Raw genomic sequence first — 26,464 nt, 5'->3', positions numbered from 1 at the left:
ATACTGTACTTGGTACATTGGAGGCATAAGTTAAAAGTGATTTTCTCTTTGCAGTGATTCACATTTAATGGAGGACTACAAAGCCTCCTCTATGGCCATGCAGCTGGACCTATTAAGGATCAGCACAAAGAAGTCTAGTGGATTAGTTCCAGCAACTGGATTAGTTCAACTTGAAGCACCCTTTGGGTAACCTTGTGGCCTTTGCATTCCGGTCTTCCGTCCAACAGCTCTTTGGACAGCCCAGTTATCGGGCTACAGAACAGTTTTCATCACCTCCAGCGGGCCTCCTGTGTGTGAGGCTGGCGGTCATGCAGTGTTTGGTGGTGAGAACATGGAGGAGGTTGAGGGCAGATTTCAAGGCTATTTCATGGGGGGGAGTGGGGCAGCTTTCCCCCACTTCGGGCTGAAGGAGAACAGCAGCTGCATTGGAAGAGAGAGAGAGACAGACAGACAGAGAGAGAGACAGGGACAGAGAGAGAGAGTGAGAGAGAGAGATGGAAAGTGGCAGAGAGAGACAGGGGGAGAGGGAATGAGACAGAAAAGGTGGAGAGAGTGACAGAAACAGATGGAAAGAGAGGGACGGCTGGAGAGTGAGAGTAATATGAAGTAACAGAAAGAGATACTGAATGAGAGATACATAGAGGGGGAAGGGGTGGAGGAGAAAAAGGGAAATGGCAAGAAAGAAACAGACAGAGAGAAAAAAGAACAGCTGTCAGTGAAGAGCATGTGTGAAATAACAAAGGAAGAGCCACACGGGAGAGTTTCTAAAGGAATCACTGATGTTTTCATTCTTTCACCCTTTTTACAGGAGCAGTCCTGTGCTTGTGCACTACAATTCTTTCTTCAAAAGACATGAAATGGGGATTTATAGAATCTTTACAAAAATAAATATTAAAAACAATGGAGTCTAATGTCTCAATAAATAAAAGTCAGCAGTGAAACTCTGCTGTTAAACAATATATTAGGCCAGACCTGTATAGGCCCATTAATTAAGATGTTCCATTGAAAGAAATCTAATAACAATTATGTCTTTCAGCCAATCAGAGAACAAAAATGCTGAGGTGTAAAAAAAAATCTTACTGAGCCTAAGGGAACCACCATAAAATTCTGAGCTCACCTTCCAAAAGAGAAATGTCTGGGTGGGGATGAAGATTTCTGTTGAGGGCATACGTCTAGCAAGACCAAGCGCAGGAGCAGCTGTGAGAAAGCTGGACATTAAAACGACACTCTGCACACCATGTTGCATTGAGATTATATCATTTTGCATTGGGAAGACAAAGCTTGCAGGGCACTGCTCCTGAAGGGACTGTAACAAGCCAGACGTGTTTTTCACCACTGCGCAACCAGACATTCAACCCCTGTGATATATGACTGGGATGCTTTCAGAAGACAGAGATGAGAGAGGAAAACAATGTGTGTTCAAAAGGAGGTTTCAGGCATTTACAGACGTCCTGCCAGCAAGGTGCCTTCGGGGTCAAATCGCCGATTATTCACATTTTGGCCGAAAGATTTATAGAGTCATACTGACATACTAGCTACCCATTAGCACAGGAATGCCCCAGTCATCGTCATAACTACAGTAGGCCAAAACAGAGAATGGCCACAGGCCAGGGCAGGCTTCATTCTTGAAAGAGATGATTGCGGGTTCTTAGACAAAAACTTTAATATAAAACAGTTTCCATGGTAATGTTCCAGGCTCAGTCAAGAAGTATACTGTATGTTTCGTTTTTGTTTCCCAAATGGCACTTTTGTACTGTAGTTTTTGCCCAGGGCCATCGCTAGTAGGGTGAAAGGTGGTGACAATGTAGGGGCCCACAGCTTGGAGCGGTGGGGCACAGCTGGAGAGGGCCCACAAAAATTCAGTTTGTTTTATTAAAAAAGGAGGGCCCAGAATTCTTAGCTACGCCCCTGAATTTGCCTATGCAAACATGACTGAGCACATCCTGAATACATGGCACTGGTATTGCATCTATGTCTACAATATCCATGCACACATTTAAAAATATATATTTTTTGTGACCATATCAGGTTTGGAACATCAAAATGCAATATTTTAAATATGTACATTTCTTCACCCAGAAGTACTGTCCAATAATATTATCATACTGAAGTGCATTAGTTTGCAGTTACTCTTGTTATTTACACTTTACACAGTAGTTTTTGCCATAATGACTTAGTTGGAGTAAAAATCATTGGCCAAACAAATAATAATAATAATAATAATAATAATAGGACATATAGATAAGATTATTTTGTGTGTGTTGGTTACTTATTTTTATTAAATTACACACAAGTTTGCCTAATTTCCAAAATGAATTGAGAGAAATGCATTTAAACTGAAACTAAATTGTTTATGCCAGTTCTTGGCAAATTCCTCCATCAGTCCATCAATGGTTTATTTTAATTTCCAGAAGTTTTAATTTATTTGCACGTGGTTGATGTTGCAAGCGAATTAGGAGAATCGTCAGTCAGATACATGTTCAGCTGATCCTGTCTGAGTGTTTCTCCTCCAGCTATAGCACAGAGCGCAGCATCAGGTAAATCCCTCACCTCCTTTGCAGAGCTCCTCACACCTGGTTCTCCTGAACTGTGTATTCAGAAATCTATGAAGAATGCCAGAGGCTAACAGAGTAAGGAGACAAAAAATTTCATGAGATCCATAGCTGAATAAGTAAAAAAACAAAAAAACAATGAAATCTTCAATCAGCGTACCTTGACTATAAAAAAGTAGATTCTACAAAAAATGTCAATTATAAAAAATCATTTAAAATGGTCAGGGTCACAACAAATTGTTTATCATTCTTTCCAAAAAGTTATAGTTTAGGTTTCCTTGTTTTCAAGGTTTGAAATGTTAGGAAATTATGCTTATTGTACACATGCTAATAAACTGATTACCTGAAACAATGTTGGTCACATCCAGTCACAACTGTGAACTGAACTAAGAGAGATGCTGTATGCTGACCCTAGTCTATAGGAGAGATGTTGCTGCAGGTGAGCAAAGACAACATCACTGAATTACTGTCTCTCCATTTCAATTTTTGGTATAGAATGGGAGAAAAAAACAAAGCCAGTTTGCAATAGCCTGCCAATTTTGCTTTAAAGTGAGAGAAACAGCAGTGTAGCCTATAGTGCAAAACAAAAGGAGCAGTGCAAGAACTGACAAACGATACAGGACAGCTGGCCATTGATAGGCCACAGAACTCTAACCCTGAAATTCTCTCCTGAGTATTATCAGTGCCCAGAGAAAACGATGCAAGATGCTCTGTTAGCGGTAATCACATTGGCACAGAATAGGTTGCTCCTGGAACTCAGTTGGACCAGCAAAACCAAGGGTTTATAAGGTTATTTATATACACAAACACAAGGGGGGAACAGGGAGTGAACAATTGCAGAGCACTGGCATTGCTAATGACTTCATCATAAATATAGTTATTTATACCGAAACAGGCAAATAGGATTATGGTTGAAGTAAAGCAGTTGTGTAATGGAGAATATTATGTTAATAATAAGTCTCACAGGTCAAACAAGGGTCGATTTGATTGCAGAAAAGTATGAGAGAACAGCTTGAAGGAATACTGTAAGATGGGAAACGGGAGCAAATTTACAGTCAAGTATGTAGCGGTACAAAGATAATAAATGTAATGCCTTTTTAAAATATGAAAACAACGCTAATGTAATTGCTGTTTTAGCACAATGACAGCTATCTACAGCAAAAACCAATGAAGCATATCACCAAAAATAAATGGGAATGGGTTTATAAAAATGCATGATGAGGAAACTAATATGGACCTTGCCTCGGTAACTGAAAAAAAGTATCTGTTTAAATGTTTCAGCATGTACCATTTGTCTTTCATATGACAAGTTGTAATGAGTGATGACGACTGTAAAGATTGCAACTTACCGTACAAGAAATGCTGAATTTGAAATGCTCAGAATGCTACCACTTAAGTGTGTTCTGTAGACATGTAAATGGATTTCCTGATACACCAGCCTCCATTGTTTACACACACAGTCCAACATACAAGACCATTTAAGGAAAATCAGCAGTTGATGTCACCAAAATTTCTTACAGTAATTGAAGTTATACATTGCAGAATATATGCTGGAAAGATATTCTTATACAGGAAGACTAGCAGTTTTATTGGTCTACACCAGGGGGTTCTCAAACTCTGGGGGCACACCTGTGTACACTGGTTTTTATTGCAGCCAATAACTTGATCAATTAGTATTGCTGAAAATAGGTGTTTTAAGTTCTTTCAGAACATTTCCCTTAAACTTATCTTAATTGCATTCAGGTTTGCTCACTGATTTAAGTTAATTGGCCAGACGTCAACACATTCAGCAGTTTGGATTTGACTTATTTTACCTGAGCCTATAGCATTTAAACCAGTGTTGATGAATCTAATCTGAAAAGGGCCAGGTTTTTTGTTTTAGCTCAGCACTACAATGCCTGATTCAACTAATTAACTAATCATGGTCTTCAGTCAAGACCTTGATAAGTAGGATCAGGGGTCTTAGTGCTGGGCTAAAACAAAGGACCTGCCCCCAAACTGGCCCTTTTTGAATAAGACTGGATCCCTGATTAAGACAAATAAAAAATGTAAACTCTCTTTAAAGACATCATTTGGAAAATTACAAAAAATGAAATTGATTGGTACCTTGCATGGCATTGGTGTGTGAGTGTGAATGGGTGAATGAGAGGCATCAATTGTAAAGCGCTTTGGATAAAAGCGCTATATAAATGCAGTCCATTTACCATGAAAGCATGAGTTCTAATTGGCTGATTGACTGATGAAAACTGAGTCTGAGAAGCCTTGGTCTACATCAGTTGTTCTCAAACTCGGTCCTGGGGGACCCCTGTGTATGCTGGTTTTCATTCCAACCTCAACAGCAATCCCAGAAATTTTAACAAGCTGTTAATTTTTCTTAATTAGGTGCTTTTCATGTTTTAGAGCTGGGGTTCCAGAAAGGGCCAGTGTGGGTGCACACAACTGATTCTACTAATCAATCACTAGAGTCATTGCTAAGCACCTTGATTCGTAGAATCAGGATCAGGTGTGTGCACCCACACTGGCCCTTTCTGGATAAGACTGGGGACCCCAGCTCTAAAACAAATAAAACAATAAATAATTCTTAATAAACAATGCTGCTCAGTACCTTCTGATTAATGTATTAAAAGAACACAGCAAGAAAAGACTAAAAGAAGTCACAAGAATTGATTGCTCGACCAGACAGATACAAAGTTACAAATTCACCATTAATTTGTGGTCGGATGAGTTATTTTCCTACTCGATTACTTTCCCCTGATTCAATTTCGACAACTCCAGCTTCGACTGTAAAGGCTGTATAAAGTAAAAACATGGCAGCGACCAATCCAGTTAACTTTAACTTGCTAGCCTCAGCCAGAATTATAAGCTTCGTTTGCAATTTACGGTCGGCATTTGGTAGCGTTTATGTGATTCTTCTATCTTTATACAAATGGTATACAAATGGGGCTTAGTCCAGTCGAATTGTTTATATATTGTTAGCTCGATATGTCTATCGCTGGTTAATGCTACTTAAGTTGGCTAGCTAGCTAGATAGCCAAACGTCTTCTTACTTTGGGGAGACTTAACATTCTGTGTTCAAACGGCTGTCTTGCTTTTGGAAAGTAATCGAATTTGTGAGAGTACGATTTGTTTGTTTTTTCCACACTTTTCCCTTGGTAGCAAGTCTAGCTAACTATTCTCAGAGTTTGCTTGCTAGCATGCTGTAAGTAACAAGCTAAATAACGATAGCTAACGTTAGCCGTGTTCTTATGATCTAACGTTACTACTTACCAAATAGGTGTGCTAACATGCCATATAATACGCTATATAGACTGGTAGTAACAGTATATTTTAGAAAGCTCTATGAAAAACCGATATAGCCAGCTAAATTTGAAACTGTCAAACGTGTAGCTAGCAATAGCGTATGTGATACAATAAAACTGAAACGTTGTATCTACATAACGTATAATGGGAATCTAGCTACATGGCACGTATAAAGGCTGTTTGTACTTTTCAATTATAAAGAGAGAGAGCTTGGTAAATTAGCAAGTAAAGCGATCGCAAAAATTTTTTTGTCGTTGAACCGAGCCGACGTTGCTGAACGTACAGAACATGGGCCTGATATATTTCGTATTCTGTGCCTTTGGGAAGTTATTGGACATATTATGCTTCGTGCTGGATTTGAACTTTTGGGTGGTAAACTCGGCGATACGGCTGTTGACCGGTGTAGTCTCCTTCCTGCACAGCCTGCCCTCGCTGCTGTCCAGCTCCGCCGTGGAGTGCTGGAACCTTGTTTTGGTTTGCGTCCTCACGGCCGCTGAGGGGCTCGCGAGCGCAGCCCACGGCTCTTTCCACGCGCTGGGAAACGGACTGCAGGCTCTGAGCGGGGTGTCTGAGAGCTTCAAGATGGCTGGCCACCTGTCCTCGCATGTGCTGCTGCGCACCAAGGAGCTGGTGCACCGCGGACTGCTGTCAGGGCACTCGGTGCTACGGCAAGCATGCGAGGGCTGCGGCATCGCGCTCAGCCTGGCTATCTACTTCGTCAACACCGTTGTCAACATGCTACTTATCAGCACGCAGAACTGCCTTGCAGCAGTGGCCAGCATGTGGGATGTAGTGTCTGGCCCGCTGCAGAAAGCATTGGAGCTGGCCCTCACCATTCTCACCTTCATGTACAGCAGCCTGGTGGCCGTCTCCGTGCTGCTCTGGACCCCTTTCAAGCAGGCCCTGGAGTTTTTGGGCTCGCTCGGACACGTCTTCGTCACCGTCTTCCTCCTCAACGTGTATGGCCTGGTGCTGACCCTGGCCGTGGTCCTCGCCGTCACGGCGATCTACCTGAACCCGCGGCTGCCCCGGCGTGCGGTGCAAGGCGCCCTACGCTACATCAGCACTGTCCCCACCCTGCACCGGCTGCAGAGGGCGCTGTACCGCCTGTACCTGCTGGCTCTGGAGCGCGCTCAGACGGTCCTGGAGATGGGGGTGTGGCAGCGGGCGCCGTGGCAGGGCAGCCAGACGGGGCAGGACGGCGGGGGGGCGGCAGGGGGCAGGGAAGGGGGCGGCGGACGGCCAGAGGGTGACCCGAGGCTGAGACCCCCGGGCAGCCCAGCTTCTCGCGCCCGGCACGCCCCGGATCAGGGTGATGTCTCACCGGCCCGGCAGCCCCCGCCGGGCACCACGCCGGAAGACGACAGCCTGGACCCCACCCAGCCGCGCTCAAGTGCGGACAGGCCCCTGCAGAGGCAGCACCCCCCCACGGACAGCCTGCTGACCCTGCTCAAGGAGCACGAGGAGCGGAAGAAGTGCGTCATCTGCCAGGACAGCGCCAAGACGGTCCTGCTGCTGCCCTGCCGGCACCTCTGCCTGTGCCGCGACTGCACCGACATCCTGATGCGCCAGCCCCTGCACCAGCACAGCTGCCCCCTCTGCCGGCAGCCCATCGGCCACATCATGGACGTCTACCTCTGAGGCGGCGGGCCGGAGCGCTGAGAGGGCCAATCTCAGGTTAACAGGGCCTGTTTCCACCAATGGGCGATTGTCATGGGGTTTTTTTAAAAAAAGAAAAATTGCTCTCCTTTTAGAGTGAGTGATGTTTTCCCCACATCCCGCTCCGCCAGTGCTGTTACCGGGCAGATTTCCCCCTGCTACACGATCGCCCGCCTTGGTCTGAGTTCTGGGGTGGAAACCTGGGAGCGCGGGTCGCGGATCGACCCACAGGACACGCTTGCTGTATACGCAGTTCTGGTGTAGATGTGCAGTGTGGAAACCACGGTCATCACTGTCGATCCGTCACGGGAGAGCTGGGGTTGGAAGCGGTCGCCCCTGCGTCTCCCTCACACTGGTACCCATGTGACTGTTACAGTCCAGGTCTGTGCCGTTAGCTTACGAGCCTCCTCTTGCCTGTCCCACATACAAACACGGCATGAGCTTAAGGTGTTAATCAGACAAGCTCCAGCTTGCTTGGTGTGGTGGTCCCAGTGCTGCTGCTTCTTCGCACCTTGCTGTATTTTGATATCCCTTATGGAGCAGCTCGTCTGATTGTTTTGTACATTGACCAAAGCTTTACATCACTCATTAGCAGACGTCCAAATAATTATTTTTCCTGCTTTGAAGCAAAATAATTATATTAAAGGCTGCCAGAGAAAGAGGTTCAATGCAGCATATTTGCCAAAATGCGGCATCTGACTAAAACGTAGGCTTGTTTATGTCTAATGAACAAAACAGCTAGAGCTTGGCTGTGCCTCTACTACGTCTGTGATTTAGCGGGAATGAAATCCGGTGATGACAGTGCTTCTCATGAGGACATTGGTTGGTCCACAGACCCAGTGTGTGGGGCTTTTTTCACTGTTAACTGACCACCTGCTTCCCTACCCTATCTCTTCACCAGTTCAGGAGGTTATAGTTTTACAGTTGTTTCCTGATGAAAGGGAAGTTGTTAATTATTTTGTAAGATATCTTAAATATGCAGCCCCTCCTTCTCTAGATAAAATGTGTCCGATCTATGATTTTGTTTTTCTGCCACCCAAAAAGGGTCTTTTGTGTGGCTGAAGTGGTTTATAATTGATTCACAGCTTATTTCAACATTCCAAGCTCTGTGCCAACTTGACCTAATGCGTCCAATGTTGAGTATAATGTTTCTTTCACTGTGGGTCAGTTTTAGGTTTGCTTGTGGACAGCGTAAAGGACCAACAAGAAATCCAAATCTGGCCACCCAAATGACTCGAAAATCCTTCAAGTCGCTTCTTAGTGTGGATTGCTTTCTGACAAGCAACACTTGACTAATTAAACACGTGACTAATTATTGGTCCATTCTAAGGTACCAATCTTTGCCTACCATAGGCTGCTGTCTTAATGGTCAGTGCTGATTTATTACAGCATAACAAATATTGTGACAGGTCCAACAGTATTAGATATTGGGCCAACCAGGGCCCATTTACATGGCTGCTGTGTCGGTGTTTTTACTACGTTTGTGTTGTTTTTCTGTAACTCATGAGTTTCGTAATGGAAAGGGGAAATTCACTCAGGATGTGTGAATTTAGTTCAGTTTATGTTTGTTAATGTACTTTAAAGAGGTTTGTCTCTAGATTACAAGGTTAAAACATGAACTAGCTGTATAGGAGAAATGTTGAAGAGGCATTTAGACATTCCTGAGTGAGGTCTGGTTGTCTGATAATGACAGTCTTAGGTGATGAAAGAAGCACATGGTGTTATAACACTGGGTTCAGTTCCCTGCTTTTGGCAGGGGATGCAAGTTTTGAGCAAATATGGGTCTTCTCTGAGCAGGATCATGCACACCAGTCTTTTCTACTGCGTTCAAAAACTTGACTACATTTAATGGGTTTAGTGTGGTCTTGCCTCCATCTTTCACTGAAGAGCTTTGCTGCTTATCCTCAACCTTGGTCTCTGGCACATTTATTCCTTTTTTTTGCTGCTTTTTTCTACTCGAAGGGAAGAAATCTCATTCTTTACCTTGTTGTGATTCCTGAAGGTAAACTCTGCACTCTAATCTTTTTTAAAAAACATTAAGCTTATTGGTGAAATTTGTATTTTGTTTTCTGCTTGGAAGAATGTGGAGCTATTGAAACTGCTCTATGTTTCTGTATTGGTCATCCTATTTTGCTTTTCATTTTTTCAGTTTCATTTTGCTGGCCAATTTTTTGCCTAATCTTATTTGTACCTTTGCTTTCTGTAGCAAGCCAAAGAGTTGTCTTATATATAATTTGGTTTTTATGTCAAAGTTGTCATGTTCATTTGCAGAGACAAGTCATTTAAGCTTTTATTACAGTGGGTTTTTGTTGTTGTTGTTGTTATTTTGTTTTGTGTGTTTTTTTTTTTTTGAGGACCACATAGATGGGATGGGATTTTTGAGGACCACAGTTGATGGAGTAATTCCTTTCTTATATTGGACCAAGCAAAAAGTCCAGTGGAGACCACACACTTGAAAAGAACAAATTGAGATCAATTGCAATCGTTTGTTCTTTTCAAGAGTGTGGTCTGCTGGACATTTTGATTGGTCCAATATAAGAAAAGAATTATAAGAAAAATAGCGGAAAGCTATTGGTTCTCTTGAATCCCATAGGCTGTCACTTTAATCTACCTGACACAGTATTAAATTGATACATAACCACTCTTGTCTATCCATTGTTACATATTGGAGAGCAGTGCACATTTGTCTGAGAAGAATAAATTGTTCAAATGAATGTCACAGTTCACATATGCTAATGTTCCAGGTTCTTGCAATTTCCTTTAATAACAGTGAAACATTCCAATAGTTTCATATGCACTGTATGCTTGGTTCTTTACAGTATGTTTTTTAGACGCTACCAGAGATACCAGAGTGTATTTTGCCAACTAAGATCATTCTAACCCCCTTTGTATTGTAGTTTATTACTGCCTTTATCTTACTAAACTGCTGCGAACCTTAGGCTGTGACATGTTGTGTGAAGCATTTCATGTATGTTTTAAGCACCACAGTGAGTTTGGACCTTTGAATGTGACAGACTAACTTGCAAAACCGTGCAATAAATGTACTGGCTTCAAAGTGTCTTTGAGTGTTTCCGTGTCATCGTGTTAAAATAAAATAGAATGAGTGAGTGCGTCTCTGGAGTCACCGCTGTGTCGTCCACCCAGGAGCAAAGAGCACTGCGGGTGAAATGCTCCAGGATGGGGGCGCACGCTCATTATGTGCACAACCCTTCAGTAAAGCTGCGCAGAAGGCATGTTCTGCCTGGCTCCTTCGCAGACACTGGATGGAAATGCTGTGACTTAATCGAAGCTACTGCAGTATATCGAAGTGACATTGGAAGAAGTGACTGGACGAGGGTGCTGTATGGGTGGGCCGAGGGTCCGGGTATTCGCGAAGAAGTCCGCTGTGTCACGGGTTGCTATTGAGGCCTGCGGGACGGTCGCTGTCTGGGGAAAATAATCAGAGCTTCGGTTTCCGTTAGATGGGACCCAGCAGGGAGGGAGGGGTTTTTTGGGGGAGGGGCCGGGGCTGTGGTTGGGGGCAGAGGGAGGGGTGTGAGGCTCCCGGAGGACGGCCCTGCTTGAACAGTGGAAGTGCTCCACTCTCTATTCTCTGGGCTGGGGCAGGAGCAGCGGGGCCACGTTTTAAAGTCTTTGTTGGCTCTCGGGGAGATAATTGGCCAGTGGGAGGGCGCTGCAGTCCCTCCGCCCCAGGCAGAGAGACGGCGTCGGAGAAGGGAGGCGAGACTTCCTGTAACGGCAGTGACAGCTGTAAGATAAAGCCCCTTTGACATCCCCATTATTAATCCAGTTCCTGGTTTCCCGAGAGCTGCTCAGACTGGGGGGCAGCCGCTAATGGACCAGAGAAAAAGAAATCAAAGAAGCACATGTCTGTGCTAATGGTGCGTATGTGTTGCCCCTGTTATTCCAGTGATGTAAATTAGTGTGCCTTCAATAGAGTGGGTGTGGCTTATCTGCCTTAAAGCATGAAAAAGCACATTGGACAACAATATTCCTCTTGTCATCTAATTCTAATTTGTGTGTTTCAAATTGAAAATACAGTGGGTGTCCTGTGGTGGGGGTTGGGGGGATGCATCCATGGATGTTTCTGGAAAGCCGAGAGAAGCATCCAGCTGGAGGGTACTAGGTAGTACCTGGCACAGTTGAAGCGGATTAGAGGGAGGGGAATTTGTTTATTGGGGTTGTCAGCACTAGCTGGGACGTTGACCGCCCTCTGACTCTAATGGGCTGCCATGGTGGACAGCGCAATCTGTCACCAGCTGTCTCCCGCGACAACCTGCTGTGCCAAGGCCATACGTCATTCCAGGCTGTCGTCCCGTCGTGTCACCTCCCAGCCCCCACCTCTCCCGTCGCATGGAGGAACAGGGCATGAGCCTTTGTCTGGTGGGAGAGCCACTCTGTGATATACTACTTAACACGAGCTACCGTATGACCACATCATGTAGGACCTGCAGCTGAGTGAGTGAGTGATCAATGGAATGGAATGGAGTTCTAGTTAATTGTATCTAGAAAGATGATGATAATAATAATAATAATAATAATAATAATAATAACGATGATGATGATGATGATGATGATAGTAACAATAACACTATTATTATTGTTATTGTTATTATTATTATTATAAAGCCCCCTGGTTTTAAGAATAATCAGAGGGCAGGCAACCTGCGTGGGCCTCTTATCAGGTTAGCTTTATGAAAAGATGTGTGATGCTCTGAAAGATTTATTCTAAATGAGGTCAACCATTCTAAAGAGAAACATTCATGGAGGGTTGTGCACAGTCTCTTTGCAGCCTGACACTGCCTGGCACATAATGTCTGAAACACATGGGCATTTGTGGGTTCTGAGTAGTCGTGCTCTTCTTTTTTGTTAAAAACACATTGCTGAACAAGTGCGCCTGCTTTCCACCCACCACCCTTAACACACTGCAGGTTTGATGTATGATCAGAGAAGTGAAACAGGCACAGAAACGCATCCCTTTGGTTTCTGCTGACAGTGGCCTCAGCCTGCAGGAATTACTGAGCTTATCGTGCGATCTCTCCGGTCTGCCTGTTTTTCTGCCAGCTCTTTCTCTCTGCAAAACCCTTCTGTCGAGTTTTTTATTTTTACCAAAATAGGGAAAAGAACATCTTTCTGCACGTCATACAGCATGTCAACATGAGTTCATTTCCTTCCTTCTTTTTTTGAGCAAACATGAGGTGCGTAAATGCTGCCTTAAGTCACTTTGAGAACCTCTGCCCAAAAAATGTCAGTTGTTAGTCATTAGTTAACTTTTACTGCAAGTATGAGGACTAGGAGGTTTGTGTGTGTGTGTGTGTGTGTTTCTAAGTGTGTGTGTGTGAGTCCAATTTTCTGTATTATTCACTGATGTGGGTGTAAATTCCAAGAGGAAGTGGTCATTCTGCTGACACTGCAAATGGGGCTAGACAGAGGACCAGAGTTCATTACAGGCCTTGTGTTCAGAGAGTCAGCTATTAAGTATTAAGTCAGAATAGAAAGAATCATTCTGTTTAATTAGCTGTATCTATCGTGTAAGTTGGACAGCATTCCCACATTTTTACTGTAATGTACTGGTGAAATCCAGGGCTCTCAGATGATGAATTCAGCTGAAGCACTTGCAGTGAGGTACCCTACCGTCTGGAATCAAATCTTGACTGTACCCATGCTGACTTTGGCTGAGAGTCCCATCACGCAGGGAGATGAAGTGCTATTCCCTGCCACCTCATACAAAAGAGACTCCTTTGCAAGGCCTGCACCAACTGTGAAGTCTGTGTAGCCCTCTAGTGCAATGCCTCCATAGCTTAGCTGGTGAGCTTTTGAGTGAAAATAGTGGAGTGAAAGAAGTGGTGACTGGTTTTGGAGGATATTAACTATTCTGTGCCCTCCTGAACTTGACAATACAGCTGCAATTTGCCATTACAAATTGGGCTATTTTAGGAGTGCAACATTCTCAAAAAATGTATCCGTGGATTTATGACTCCCATTCCATAAGATTTTGTTGTCAGAATATAGCAGTAAAACAGTGTTCACTGATTTACAGTGTTAAAAAAGGATCTATCTATGAAAAATGATGACTCGGTACTCACAAAGACCCTGCATATTAGTGAAGTGCAGCAGAATTATAGTGTTAAAGCTGCTGAACTACTATTGTCCACAAGAGGTCAAGTGGTCAGCAGGGTTTGAGGACCAGCGTCGTGTGCACATGGCAGCCGTATGACATCATATGTTCAGGGCTTGCTACGACCCAGCTGTCGTGAGTTTTAGGTGAAAGGACCCCTCTGGTCATGTGATGCCAGCAGGACACTGACCCCCTGGACAGCATTCCGTGATCACCTGTCCCCGTTCCACAGTCCGTTCACGAGCCTGCGAATTGCCTGGGGAAAACAATCAAATAAATGTAATGAGGGGTAGAGGTCAACAGAATAGCCTTCTAGTGCTACCCAATTGGTTGATAAACAATCCCAAAGGTCATAGGTCACAAAATGTGCCCGTTCCTCCAGAAATAATTCAATAATGAATGTCAAGGACAAAGCATCAGCCTACTACCAAGCCTCAGTCTATGACTACGATAGTACAACAGATATGACTGCACCAATGGTACTCCACTGCATTATATTACTGTGCTTACAGCTGAGGTTCCGTTACATTTTCAAAGGTGGATTTATTGTTTGGAAAATTCATAATTTCTTCATGCATGCTTACTGAATAATTTACAGAAAAGTGCAGGGAATGCTTACAGTGACAGGGTAGCGAAACCCCACCTAAAACCATTAGTGTTAAAAGTCATTCATTTTTAGTAAATGCAGAATGCAAAAATGCAGTCCATTAAATGGCCTCTGAAGATGGTTTTGAGGGATATTTAATTCACAAGCTGGGAGGGGGGGGGGGGGGGGAGCAGGCCACAGTCTCATACTCCCTACATAATTAAATCCAGTACAACAGCTTCAGTCCAAGCCTGTCAATTAGACAGACGTATGTTGGAGATTTGCTGTCTGGACAATTTGTGCATGTTTAAACAGTGGAGTGGGACTCCAGGGGGAGGTGGGGAGGAAGAATCACAAAAAGATAGCCAGTGAACAATCTAATCTGCACTGGCAGTATGGAGAGCACCTCCTACAAATCAATATGGTGCCTTAATAGTCAGTTCGTATAACTAGCCCAAGACCCCACACTAAGAAATAGATATATTTTTTTGGATTTCATTGCATTGGATCATGCCACTAGTACTGGCAGCAGAACCACTTTTTATAAAAGAATGCATATGCCTTCAACATTGTGTCCCTGCCCAAATACTAAATGGACCGCACTATATATTCAGTGTGTATATATATATATATATATATATATATATGACTTCAGGCAGCCATTGCATGTAAAGGACAAAACACTTAACATGAGCACTTGTTTTACATAACGTTGATATGTCCCAACACATTATGGTGCTCAGAAATGAGGGGGGGGGGGGGGGGGCTATGTACAGATAGTGCTGAAATACACTTTAATAAAAGCTGAGAATCTGTGAATTGTTTGATTGCAAATATAAAAACTGCAGTTAGATATTCACAGCTGCCCGAACCTATTATATCTCTACAGTTCTGACCCATACTTCTACACATTTAAAGTGTGTTAGAAAGGCTGGTGGCAAAGAGTACTTCAGAAAAGCTGATATAATGAAGATACGGACCTGTGAGTATACCCAGGCTTTCCAAATTGTGAGGAAACAAAGAAAAATCTGTTTAATATCTGATTCCAAAAGTATGTTTGTCTTGTGAGCTCTGATTCAGTGTCTGCTGCTTTCTGACTCATGGTTACAAACTACGTGACCACAGACTGCTCTCGGCAAGGTAATACCTGCCAACTAAATCAGAGAAAGTTCTGGGTTCAGTTGTTCAACCTTTGTATGTCACTAGAGATCTTGTCAAAAGATTGCTGAAGCTCTCTGGTGTGTCTGGAAGTGAATGGAATTGTGGGTGGAGTGAACTGGAGGGGTTAGCTGCCCCTTCTCATCAAAGTAGTAATGCTTGTACTACCAGTTGAGGGACCCATGAGAATGTTTTGATGTGTGTTTAAAAAAATTTTAAATCTGTTTTCAATGCCTTTTCTATCAAGATTCAAAGCTTCCCATCCTCTCTCTCTTTCTCTGTGGCCCACAGTTTTTTTAGTTACTGCCATTTCATGGCCTGTGTTGCAGGAGCAGTTACTTTTATGTTCAAAAGATGTAACTTGCTTGTCTCTCACCCACTGCTTATTGCTAATATACTTGTGTGATAAGCTTAACCAGTCTACTAGCAGTGGGGTGTGGGGAAGGAGGGCGGGGAGCGGGTTGTCTTTCTAGATACACTTCGTCCTTTTTTTTTGTTTCTGTGCTGCTCCATTTCGAGCAAGACCCTGCCAGTTGGGGCTTCATCTTTAATGAGGGAGATGAAAGGGAGGGAGCTGGGCAGAGCTGCTAATCAGTGCCTCTCCACAGGACCCCTCGCTGTGCCCTCCTCCTCCTGCCCCTCCTCTCTCCTCTCTGTGCTCTCCTGATTTAAACAGACCCAACAGTGCCCCCTACTGCCAGCCAGGAAAGAGCACATCACAGACTGAGAGACTGAGAGGAGGACGCACTCTCAATATCCAGGCACACATGGCCACGCTCATAGTCGATTATTTGCTGTCTGATTCCATGACTTTGTATGGCATAAGTTAGTGTTTCTATGAAAATAATTAACCTCCAGCTTCATTAACTTCATTAACTTCCAACAAAGTGAGATTACTGCATTGCTATTTGCTCTTCAGTGTTTTTTGGCTTCTCAGAGAACAGGTTTTAAGGGGGTAAAATAAATCATATCTCAAAGGCATTTGCATTCTTTTATAAATTCAAGTGGTGCTGCTGGCAGTACTAGGCGCATGACCCAATGCAATTAAATCCCAAAAAATTCAGGAGGATTTGAAATGATCCAATACTATGTTTCAGGAGGTTATGTGGACTATATCTGCATTATAGTGTCCTCTCCTACATAATTTAATGTTTCTTCACTTTTCAGATTGCACCGAAGGCAGTTAGTTAGATGCATGGTGCAAAATAAAGCAAGATGAAGAGCATTTTGTGTGATTTCGATTTTTTTAAATCTTAGCTCAGATTATCCACAATGCACTCAGGGAAGGGGGCATTCAATCTTAAGGTGCTACATCATGAACTGGGTTTAATATGTTTTTTCTGATTCTCCAAGACATGACAGATTAATTGGTAAGAGAGAAATACATATGGAACTGAAAACAAAATGACAAGACCAAAGCAGAGGGACTTACTAACGTTTGACACTACTACATTACTACATATTATTAACTGCTCATAAAGCCTGTATCTCACGACGAGTTTGACGATGATATCCTGGTTGCCCTTGTCCAACCCTTCCATGAAATTTCTCATGAGCACAATTCCTAGAATTTGGCAAAGTACCTCTGCCAGAAGGTGCTGTTTGAAATATCAGAAGCTTTGCCTGTGTGGCACAACCTGAAGTTGTGCTAATATGAGCTATTGGGGAGTTCTGAGCTTATTTGTGGTAGAGAGAGATCCTTCGCTAGTTGGATTTGGATCTGACTCTTTCCCAGCGGTCGTCTTCAACGTCAGGTCCTTTCCTCTGTTGAAGAGGATGCTTCTGCAGCGGCTCAGCAGCCTGCCTGCACACCTGAACGGGGCCCAGCACTTGTCTTCAGAAGGCTTTGAGGCTCCCTGACTCATGCTGTCAGTGGTGTTGGTTTCTGTGTGAGTGGTGGGCGGGGATGGACCCTGCTCCTGCTGCAGCCTCTCGATGTCTTTGCAAACCCTTACAGGACCCTGCGGGGGGGCCTGGTCCAGCCCCACGGAGCAGTCCTTGTGGGAGGGAGATGGCTGGGTTGGCTCAATTCCACCTCTCATCATCCTCTCTTTTTTAGCCTGATCATGTTTGAAGGCTCCATACACCCGCTGCAGATTGGAGAGACCCTCTGCTCTGTGCTCAGGGTTTGGTAAAGGATTGCCATTTGCAGTTCTCTGAAACAATGGGTTCAACCCATTAAGCACAGCATACACATCACAAATGCCGTTCATTTTACCCACAAGCAATGTTCGCTGAAATCCAGCAGGTCTTTAACTGGCCTCACTGAGCCGAAACTGCACAAAGCTATGTCTGGCAAAGTGGAATCATGTGATTTCAATAAGCAGCCAAGGTGCAGGTTTGATAAGTGCAAATGCATAATGCATAAACAGAAATGATTTTCCATTTTACCCAAACTGTTCACAGAGAAAATGCTTTTAAAAACATCCAAAAATTGTCAAACTTGCCAATTGACAGGGGCTTACATGCTTGAATTGCATCTTTTCTTTCTTTGCCTTTTTCATATATCTGAGCGTTCTTATGAGTTCGATACGCTCTTTCATGAGTTCCTCCAACTCTTTTGCCAGCTCCTCATACTCCATGGCTGAACCTTCCTGAGTTTGGTTGTGTTGCATTGTGTGCTCTTCCATCAAATGACCTGAATGGAATGTTCACATTGACTTCTGTCCAGCCTAATACCTTGTACACTGTTGCATCACAGTGATGTCATAATGGAAACTGACCTTCCTGTAACAGTGGTGAGCATTCTATTTGTTTTATTGACAAATTTAAATGTTTATTGTAAATCTGAGTTTTGCCAATACTGAGAAAATGTTCGTTTTATTTATTAAGGAAGATAAAAGAAATCTCTGCAAAGGTTTTTACAGTGCTATGTACCTATAAACTATTTTTATAGGTATGGCACCTGTAGCTGACAGAATGGCACACCTATATATCTGCATTTAACAGAAATTGCTTATGTGATGTTATTGTTTCATTTCCATTTTTACTTACCATGGATTGATTAATGTCGCATCCCTGACATTCAATTAAATCTTTAGAGCAGGTGATATTATTTTACATCAGTGCAGTAACCGAATCATTGAGTGATGTTAGTGGCTGATCATGTGGCACTGCTGCCACCTAGTGGATATATCAAGAGCCCCCACCACCTCCCAACCTCAAGCCTACTTATCTCAAGGCCAGTTTTACTACAGGTAATCTGCTATACTCTAATCAGGGACATGGTACACCAGGTGAGTGGAATCTCTGGCTAGACTGCCAGTTTTTTTAATCAGGTTGAAAACCAGCAGTACTACTGGCTTTGGGGGGCAAATTTGAGTATCTGTTTTAGCCTCTTGCTAAGAAGCTGTGCTATCCTAGCCTTTTTCTTAGGTGTTGTGAGTAAATAACCTTCCCTCCCCTCTCACCATAACTCACTACTTGATTTTTTTCATCTTTAGTATATTATCACTTTCATGCCCTCTGTAGATCTCTTAAGCTTTTCAGTGGCAGTGAGATGTTATTCTTAGTCATGTATGGATCACTTGAGCTTCATACTCTCATACTCCCTGGCCACCTACAGAATACCACACTGAGCATAGATATTATGTCAGTTCATTAACTCCAACTCAGGGGCTAATCCCCTGTTCAGCAGGAAATGTTTTTTAAAAATCACAAGCTATGAGTTACTGGTTATATATGAACTTCAACTTATGGTCAATCAAGCAAATGCTCAGCTGGTTTCATGAGCTCATTAAAATGCATGAATATTATGAGGTCACTCAATTCTTACATTGTAGGGCAAAACTGATCTGTATATTCATGTCCCCATGATGATACAGTGAGAAGCAGACTTGGACAGTGCTTTTTTTCCATAACGGGTGCTTATGAACGAGCAGAGTCATGTAGACAGTTTACACTGAGAACCAAGTGTACTCTTATCAGCTAACTTTATTTACTTTGCCAAATTTAGCCATAGAGGCCAGTGTTCATTATTACATTATCAAACCAATGGAACAATGGGGAACGGTCACCACAGTTACAGGAATGGCAGTGTCCATTATGACATCATTGCAATACAAAAGTGTGACATTCGATTTGGTTAATTTGATGAGGCAATGAGCATTCAAACACGACAAAACTTATCAGGGGACAGAGCAGCATTTTGCCCTAAAAGAACACATGCAGTCTTGAAAAAGGGCACAGTGCATCTTTTCACTACCTCCTGTAAAAAAAAAAAAAAGATTAACAATTGCTTACAATGACTTTCAACCTTAATGGCTTTCCTCACTAGTGGCTTACCTTTACAAGGTAAAGTGGACATAGCTAACATATAGATACATTGAAAGAGTACAATGATTTACACATGCTTTCTGGTCACATCCTGTTTTAGGATGTTCTGGTTGGACAAAACATTTATGAGTATGATGTTACCACTTCATAAAGTAGATATAAGTGATTACTGTGCTATTTGAAGTGTATGTTAACAAGTTTGCACATTGCATGATTTATTTCCCTTTCATAATATGCATTATATTACTATGAACATAAATATTTTATAAAGTTTATGTTCTCATTTATTGTTTGTGAAATAGTAATTCAATGCTCATGAAAATGTTATACATGCTTTATGAAGGCCTTAAGAAGCTCTGCTTAATAAAAAGTCCCTTTTATTATCCAACAAATGACCACTATTTCATAGACAATATTGTCTCTCCATGGTTTCATATGCTACTGTTTTTATTTGAAATGGTTAAACATTCATAAAACATTGTTCAATCGTTCAAAGAAATGACTGATATGCATAATGGTATACTTTTTAGCTCAAGAAATTTATGGCAACATTTATTTAAATGTTACAACTCGAAATGGAGCATTGTAGTGTGATTAGCTTGTGTTAGTGTGTGTGCATGCACACACTTGTTTGTGTGTGTGTACTATTTTCAAGATGCCCAAATTCATAAAGTATAATCACACTAAAGAGAGGGATGGTGATGTCTTTCCTTCAGCCTGTGATTTTACAGTTGAATTTCTCATTTAAGTCAGTGCATTTATGACATCATCATTCAGAGTGCTGATGGGCCATTGGGCCATTACATGCCATTCAAAGTCCATACATCATCAGTTTCTACCGCAAGATTCAAATGCTCACTTATCTAATAGGTATTTAGCATGGAGAAGATTTAAAAGCAAAGGAAAAACCAATCAACGCTCTGCTAGCCACAGGCAGTGAATCTGTATTGTAATGCAATGCATGCTGTCAGATTAACAGAGCAAGACGTGCAGAGTGGATGAGACAGGCAAATAATCATCATGAAAATCCACATTATCCTACACAAGCTGTGATTTCTATCCTTCGGGCTCAGTATCCTTTACAGACAGGGCCCACGTCTCTTGAGACTATAAGCTGACTTGGTTACAAACATATTGACATATGATATTATTATTGTTATTGATATTGTTATTCAGTGATTAGTTGCTCCTTCTCATATTGCCATGCTACCTTGCACCAATTGCTCAGCAGATGGTGACATTCTTTTTGTTTCATTTTTCAAATTCACTGTCCAGTTAAACAGCTAGATATTTTACTAAAGCAATTAAGGTCAAGGACATTGCTCAAAAGTAAAATAGTGTTCCGTTAAACATCCTTATTATTAGATGGACTCTAACCTGACCCCACTGCGCCATTTTCCATGTCACAGCACTGTGTGGCTTTCTGCTGTGAAGGTGTGTGTGTGTACGTCTGTTCATCTGCATGTGTGTGTGTGTGTGCGCGCGCATATCTGTGTGTCTGCCAGTTCATCTGTGTGTGCATGTGTGTGGGTGGATGTGTGTGTGTGTGTGTGTATGTGTTAGCGTATGACCATGCTATGGATGTGCAAAGACAGCAGAGCTCTTCCAGTCTGAGTACACCAGGAAACCAGTGAAGGTGCTGTCCGTCTTAGAGCTGGAGTAGAACCCGCTGTACTCGCTCAGTGTCATCTGCACCCATACCTGGTCACCGGGCACCAGGTGCAGGAGGGACCCGCCCGTCAGCGAGGTGGGCTTGGGCCAGTTGCCGTAGAACTGGAAGTAGGAGGCAGTGACGTGGCCGTTCTTCATCAGGTCAAACTGCAGGCTGGCTCGGTAGACAGTGGCATGCACGGAGAAGTAGTAGACCCCGGGGACCCTGCAGGTGAAGCGGCCCGTCTCTGGGTTGTAGTCTCCATGCTCGTTCAGGACCACCACGCCGAAGGGCACCGCGTTGTCCACCACAGTGATCGCCGTGCTGCGGTTGTCAGCCAGCTTGGCGCTGAAGGCGGATTTGGGAGCCACAGCACACTCCCCTTGTGGGCCCCTCTCTCCCTTTTCTCCTTGAGCTCCTGAGTCACCGCTGTATCCCCTCTCACCAGACATCCCTGGGGGACAATGGAGAGACAGGGCCCTCATTTTGAACCAATTTATCATCAAAATATTCACATATGCCCAAATATGGAAAGACTAACTGTGTTTTTAGCCCATCTCACCACTGCAACATCCTCCTCCAATTTGGAAGCTATAAGTATGCACTCGCCACTAAATGTGTTCCAGATATTACAGCTTTACTCTACAGACAAACAGCAGAGCTGTTATTGCGTACTAGGGGTACCCATCATGCAAACTTTGGCAAAAGTATATTATAGGTGTGGCCCTGCGATAGACTAGCGACCTGTCCAGGGTAGTATTCCTGCCCCTTGCCCAATGCACGCTGTGATAGGCTTCAGCACTCCCCACAAGCCGGTATAGATAATGGATGGATGGATATTATAGGTGCCCAAATTAACTGGAGGAGTCCCTCTTGCTCAGTAAGACAGGGACAAATGTTCTGACCAAAACCCCATCCTTGAGGGCAATGTCACAGCTAAGCATGCCTTATCCTGCAGGGCTGTTGAGCACATTTGTCACTAGCATAGTCAGAATTAAATTCTAGACCATGGGATATCTGGGAAAAATATACTGATTTATATACTTAAAGGCAAGAAGGCAAGGCTATGAAGTGGATTAATTTTAAGAAGGGCATGAAATCTGACCTGATAAAAGGCTTCCTGAGCAGAGGCCTGCTATTCCAGAACTGTGAAGGCCAGTCTGTCAGTGTCTCAGGAAAACAGGAAATGTTTCATCGCTATCTCATGGGAAGCCAGTTAATAATAAAACAACTCCAGTCTTTTCAGTTCAAGTTTACAACCCTTCATGACCCTATTCAGACGTCTAGGTCCCACATGAAACATTATTGTGTCATCGCTGAGTGCGTGAGCAATCAGGGAGTGTTTGTGCCTCTGAGCGCTCAGTGAAGCCCTAGGTGGATTTTGGACGATGGATGTGATGGCCACCCTACCTGGTTCTCCCCTCTCCCCTTTCTCTCCCTTCTCTGCAGGCAGGGCATCCCTCCCGTCTCTCCCATCTCTCCCCGGCAGGCCGGGGCTGCCGTGTACCCCAGGGGACCCCGGAATACCAGGCTGTCCAGAGCACAGGTTGGGGATCTTGTTGTCTTCCAGCTGACTGGACAAGTTCATCAGCAGGATGAGGCAGAGGGAGAGAGGCCATAGGAAGAATGATGTCATCGCAGTGTGTCTGGAGAATCTGGGACAAAAACAAGTGAAATTATTATAGCAGGCGTCTGTTCCACTGTGACACATAACTTCTGAAGTAACAGAACACAATTGAACCCAGGTGCAGGAATATTAGCAGTCTGCGTCTAACATGAATCTCAATACACAGGGATTATGTAACAGCCAGGCTTTAAGGCACCCAGCCAAAACATCAACTTCCTTTCTGCTGGTTGGGGAAATTCCATGAGCTGAGAGCAAACTACACGACCAGCTTCTGGACTTTACATTTACAACAATACGCATCACCATCAAACCCTAAAAAACTATGTTATGCTCTATTCTGTTTCATTATGTGTAGTGTTAATTTGGATATATGTGGGCTGAGCCTTTCAAAGTAAAGAAAATAAAAGAAAACCTTTACAGCAGGAAGAGATTTGTAGCCATTGCAGATGGCTCAGAGTCCTTAGAGAAATTGCAGCCATTTTATTGGTGACGTGTGCCAGAATGCAATTATTTGTGTGAAAGCTGTCCTTGTTCACTGCAGGAGACAGAGTGTCTGTGTGGCTTTACCAGACATTGCAGGAGATGGTGGTGGCGATGTGGTGCTTATAAAAGCAACCAACCTCTGTACAAACAAGACCTCCAGGGGTAAAATTCCTAACATCTGGCCAGTATGCAGGAAGCTAACTATAATGATAACAAATTTACTGGAGATGGAGATTGCATCAGGACACACACACATACACACACATGTGCATGCATACACACACATGCAAGCATGCACACACACACACATAAATTGCTAAAGGCCATTCAAAATTGGTGACAGTTGAGATAGGATCTCGGAACAAACAGAGGCAGACAGCAGTTTGTGGAATACATTCAGCCTGACTGTCATTGTGATTTTGCCTAAGGAAGCATGTTTCTTACCATTTACAGCTCAGTCCATAAATCAGTAGATTTTGCAGCTCTTTAAAAAAAATCTTTTTGGCACAGAAACTGCTGACCCCTCAGAAATATACGGCTCACCACAGGCTGTTCTCAGGAAAAAGCAGAGGGGGAGGGGGAAGGACAATAGCACCCCCCCCTCCCCCCCCACCCATCCCAGGCCAACCAAACACTCCACAAATTATTCCCACACTGTGATTGTTCAGCAATAACCACAGACTCTTTTGCTCTTCATGCTTTGGCTTTAACTGCAGATGGTGGAATCCTACAAAAATGAAATTCTGAACTTGTAAAAATAATTTAATGTGTCAAAGAAAATAGCACATGCACTATGTAAAAAGATATGGCAGTCGTGACATACGTGGATTTGTCTGCATATACTATGGAATTTACTTTTAGGTAGACAGTTTTTTCCATATATCATTCAATATTTGTAGAACATTAGATAAATGTAGCCATAACATATTATAATACATGCATGCAACATGCAACATGTATTCATTTACATGTATAATATGCGTTTTCCTCTTTAGTTGTTCCATTTTTTGAAACTGTGCTATACTCTTATCACTGCCTGTTACCTGCACTTTGAAAGCCACTGGTGAAGTAAAAACATTCATCTGATAAACTTTCTTACTGGCCATTTACTATTTCATGTGCTGCCTGCTACACATCGTAGCACAGGAGCGCTAATGCCAACTTGATAACAATTGGCAACCGTCTGGTGCTTGATGAGCCACTCAGGAAGCATTTAAAAATACTGTAACACCAAGGCCAACTTAAGCTGAACACACTCTGGAAGCAGGAAGCCTTTTGTCCTGCTGTTGTGGAATCCCGGTCATTTTCGATGTGCGTGGATGTGGTATATGCATACTTGAGTCTGTCCAGGTGAAAGCAGGTACATGCATTTGTATGGTCATGGATGTGTCCCAAAACATACCTGGCTCACTGAGGGAAAAACCAGCTGCACTTCACCCTTACGCTGTGCCATGTTCAGTGAGCTACTGACCATTTTCCAGTTCAAAGGCACAACCCTTTAATTTGAGCAAACTCAGCAGTCCGACCTCAGCCAGCGATATTGCAGACTGAGGCAATGGAATGTGAAAAACACATGAATGTCAGCAATAATACTGCTACCATTACAATGAGAGCAAGAATAAGGTTCCATATGAAAAAGCGAACATGGATAAAAAAAAACAATAGCGAATACTCATTTCAAAACATGAATATAAAATAACAATACACATCAAAATGATTTTATACCTTCCAATTCATAGTTAACTAGAGTGAGTGCTGACAGTGAAAGCATAGTTAAAAGTGCAGTTACAGACATACAGTCCAGAGCAACATACACAGATTATATTCTATTTACATACAATCCAGTTTTACGGCGGGATATTTACTGTAGCAAACTCAGGTTAGGTACATTGCTCACGGGTGCAATGGCAGCTGGGACTCAAACCCACAAACTTGTAGTTACAAGCCTGGATCATTAACCATTATGCCACCCCTGCTGCCCACTATATAACCATAACAGCCATTTTGCTGTTGACCTCAGCGAAGCATGCAGATGCACCATTCTGTGGGTTTGTTGGAAGCTTCCATACTCACAGTGGAAATAAAATGCTGTTCCTCTCTTGGAGATGCTGTTCCTCTTCTCCGTCTGGTACTGACACTCAGATGCCCCTCCCGTGTGGAAAATGAACCAGTACCAGTGAGCCAATGAGACGCGTCTGGTGGATAAGGTCAGTTTTTCCCCTTGGGAGAGCAGCCGGGATCGCACAGTCTGGGAAAATTGGTCCTCACAGGAGACATTAGTTGCAGCGTATTGAATTTCCAGCACCGCACAGCAAGAAGAGAAGGGTGCTCAGTGATCTATTGTTTCTCCATAAGGCTATTGGTCTAAACAATCCTGTAGTCCATCAGTGATGTAGCATTTGTCCACAAGGTTATTGGTCTAAACAATCATGTAGTCCAAACACAATAATTTTCAGCTATGGTTCAATTGAAAGTGAAAGAACCTCCAACAGTTGAAAACTCTTTCTCTGCTTCTTCAGACAAAAAGGAAAAGAGAACTCCCTTTCTGGGAAGGAAACAGCAACAACAGCCAATTAGAGACGGGGAGGGGAGAGATGGTCGAAAGGGAGGGAGAGGGGTGGAGGGTGGGAGGGAAGGAGGATGTGAAGGATTGGCTAAACAGAAGTGATTGATGCTAACCGACAATATTTCAAGTGAGATTTTGAAAAACAAAAAAGTTTAATCAGTCCCTATTTTTGGGTGAATGAGGTGACTAAGCACACAGAGAGTGGAGGGTGGGGGAGGAAACTGGTGATATGAAGACGGGGTAGGGGAAATAAAATAACAATAACCATAACAAATCTTCCACAGTGAAAACGGGGACTGCAGTAGGACCACAGGCAGAAGGCTGTGGTCAAAATGAATCCCCAGGACCAAGACTTTCTGTCACCTTTTTACTTCTAGAGAGCTTCAAATTTCAAATGTTCATCACAGGCTGAGAGCCAAAGCAAATAAAACAGACTTCATCTTGCAAGACTCCAACAGAAGGTACTGCCATATGCGCTTCTCTTTCTCA

At 43.3% G+C, this 26,464-nt stretch overlaps 2 protein-coding genes and 1 long non-coding RNA gene across 4 annotated transcripts; 1 reads left to right on the top strand and 2 right to left on the bottom strand.

Moving 5' to 3' along the window:
- Positions 1–523: 523 nt before the first annotated feature.
- Positions 524–4,149, bottom strand: LOC118236412. 2 transcript variants are annotated; one of them, XR_004767031.1, is made up of 3 exons: positions 3,902–4,149; positions 1,118–1,197; positions 524–622 (listed from the first exon to the last, which is right to left on the bottom strand). It is a non-coding gene; the product is annotated as an uncharacterized LOC118236412 (long non-coding RNA). The 2 variants fall into 2 exon arrangements; XR_004767032.1 differs by lacking the exon at positions 3,902–4,149 and adding an exon at positions 2,551–2,623.
- Positions 4,150–5,318: 1,169 nt separating this feature from the next.
- Positions 5,319–10,571, top strand: LOC118236382 (E3 ubiquitin-protein ligase RNF26-like). Its single transcript, XM_035434703.1, has one exon. The coding sequence runs from the start codon at positions 6,141–6,143 to the stop codon at positions 7,491–7,493; it is 1,353 nt and encodes a 450-aa protein (XP_035290594.1). The 5' UTR covers positions 5,319–6,140; the 3' UTR covers positions 7,494–10,571.
- Positions 10,572–19,286: 8,715 nt separating this feature from the next.
- Positions 19,287–25,960, bottom strand: LOC118236496 (complement C1q tumor necrosis factor-related protein 5-like). The gene is made up of 3 exons (XM_035434933.1): positions 25,483–25,960; positions 22,710–22,954; positions 19,287–21,753 (listed from the first exon to the last, which is right to left on the bottom strand). Exons 2-3 carry the CDS (start codon positions 22,933–22,935, stop codon positions 21,224–21,226), a joined length of 756 nt encoding a protein of 251 aa, XP_035290824.1. The 5' UTR covers positions 22,936–22,954; positions 25,483–25,960; the 3' UTR covers positions 19,287–21,223.
- Positions 25,961–26,464: the final 504 nt, after the last annotated feature.

Source organism: Anguilla anguilla, chromosome 9 (assembly GCF_013347855.1).
Source record: "Anguilla anguilla isolate fAngAng1 chromosome 9, fAngAng1.pri, whole genome shotgun sequence".
Classification (NCBI taxonomy): domain Eukaryota; kingdom Metazoa; phylum Chordata; class Actinopteri; order Anguilliformes; family Anguillidae; genus Anguilla; species Anguilla anguilla.
Note: the sequence above shows the minus strand (reverse complement) of the source record. Positions and strands in the feature narration are given on the sequence as shown.

Coding starts and splice junctions, on each gene's coding strand:
- LOC118236382 (XM_035434703.1), top strand. CDS start 6,141: ATGGGCCTGATATATTTCGTATTCTGTGCCTTTGGGAAGTTATTGGAC.
- LOC118236496 (XM_035434933.1), bottom strand. CDS start 22,935: ATGACATCATTCTTCCTATGGCCTCTCTCCCTCTGCCTCATCCTGCTG. Junction 21,754..22,709: donor AGGGGAGAGGGGAGAACCAG/GTAGGGTGGCCA, acceptor ATTGTCCCCCAG/GGATGTCTGGTGAGAGGGGA.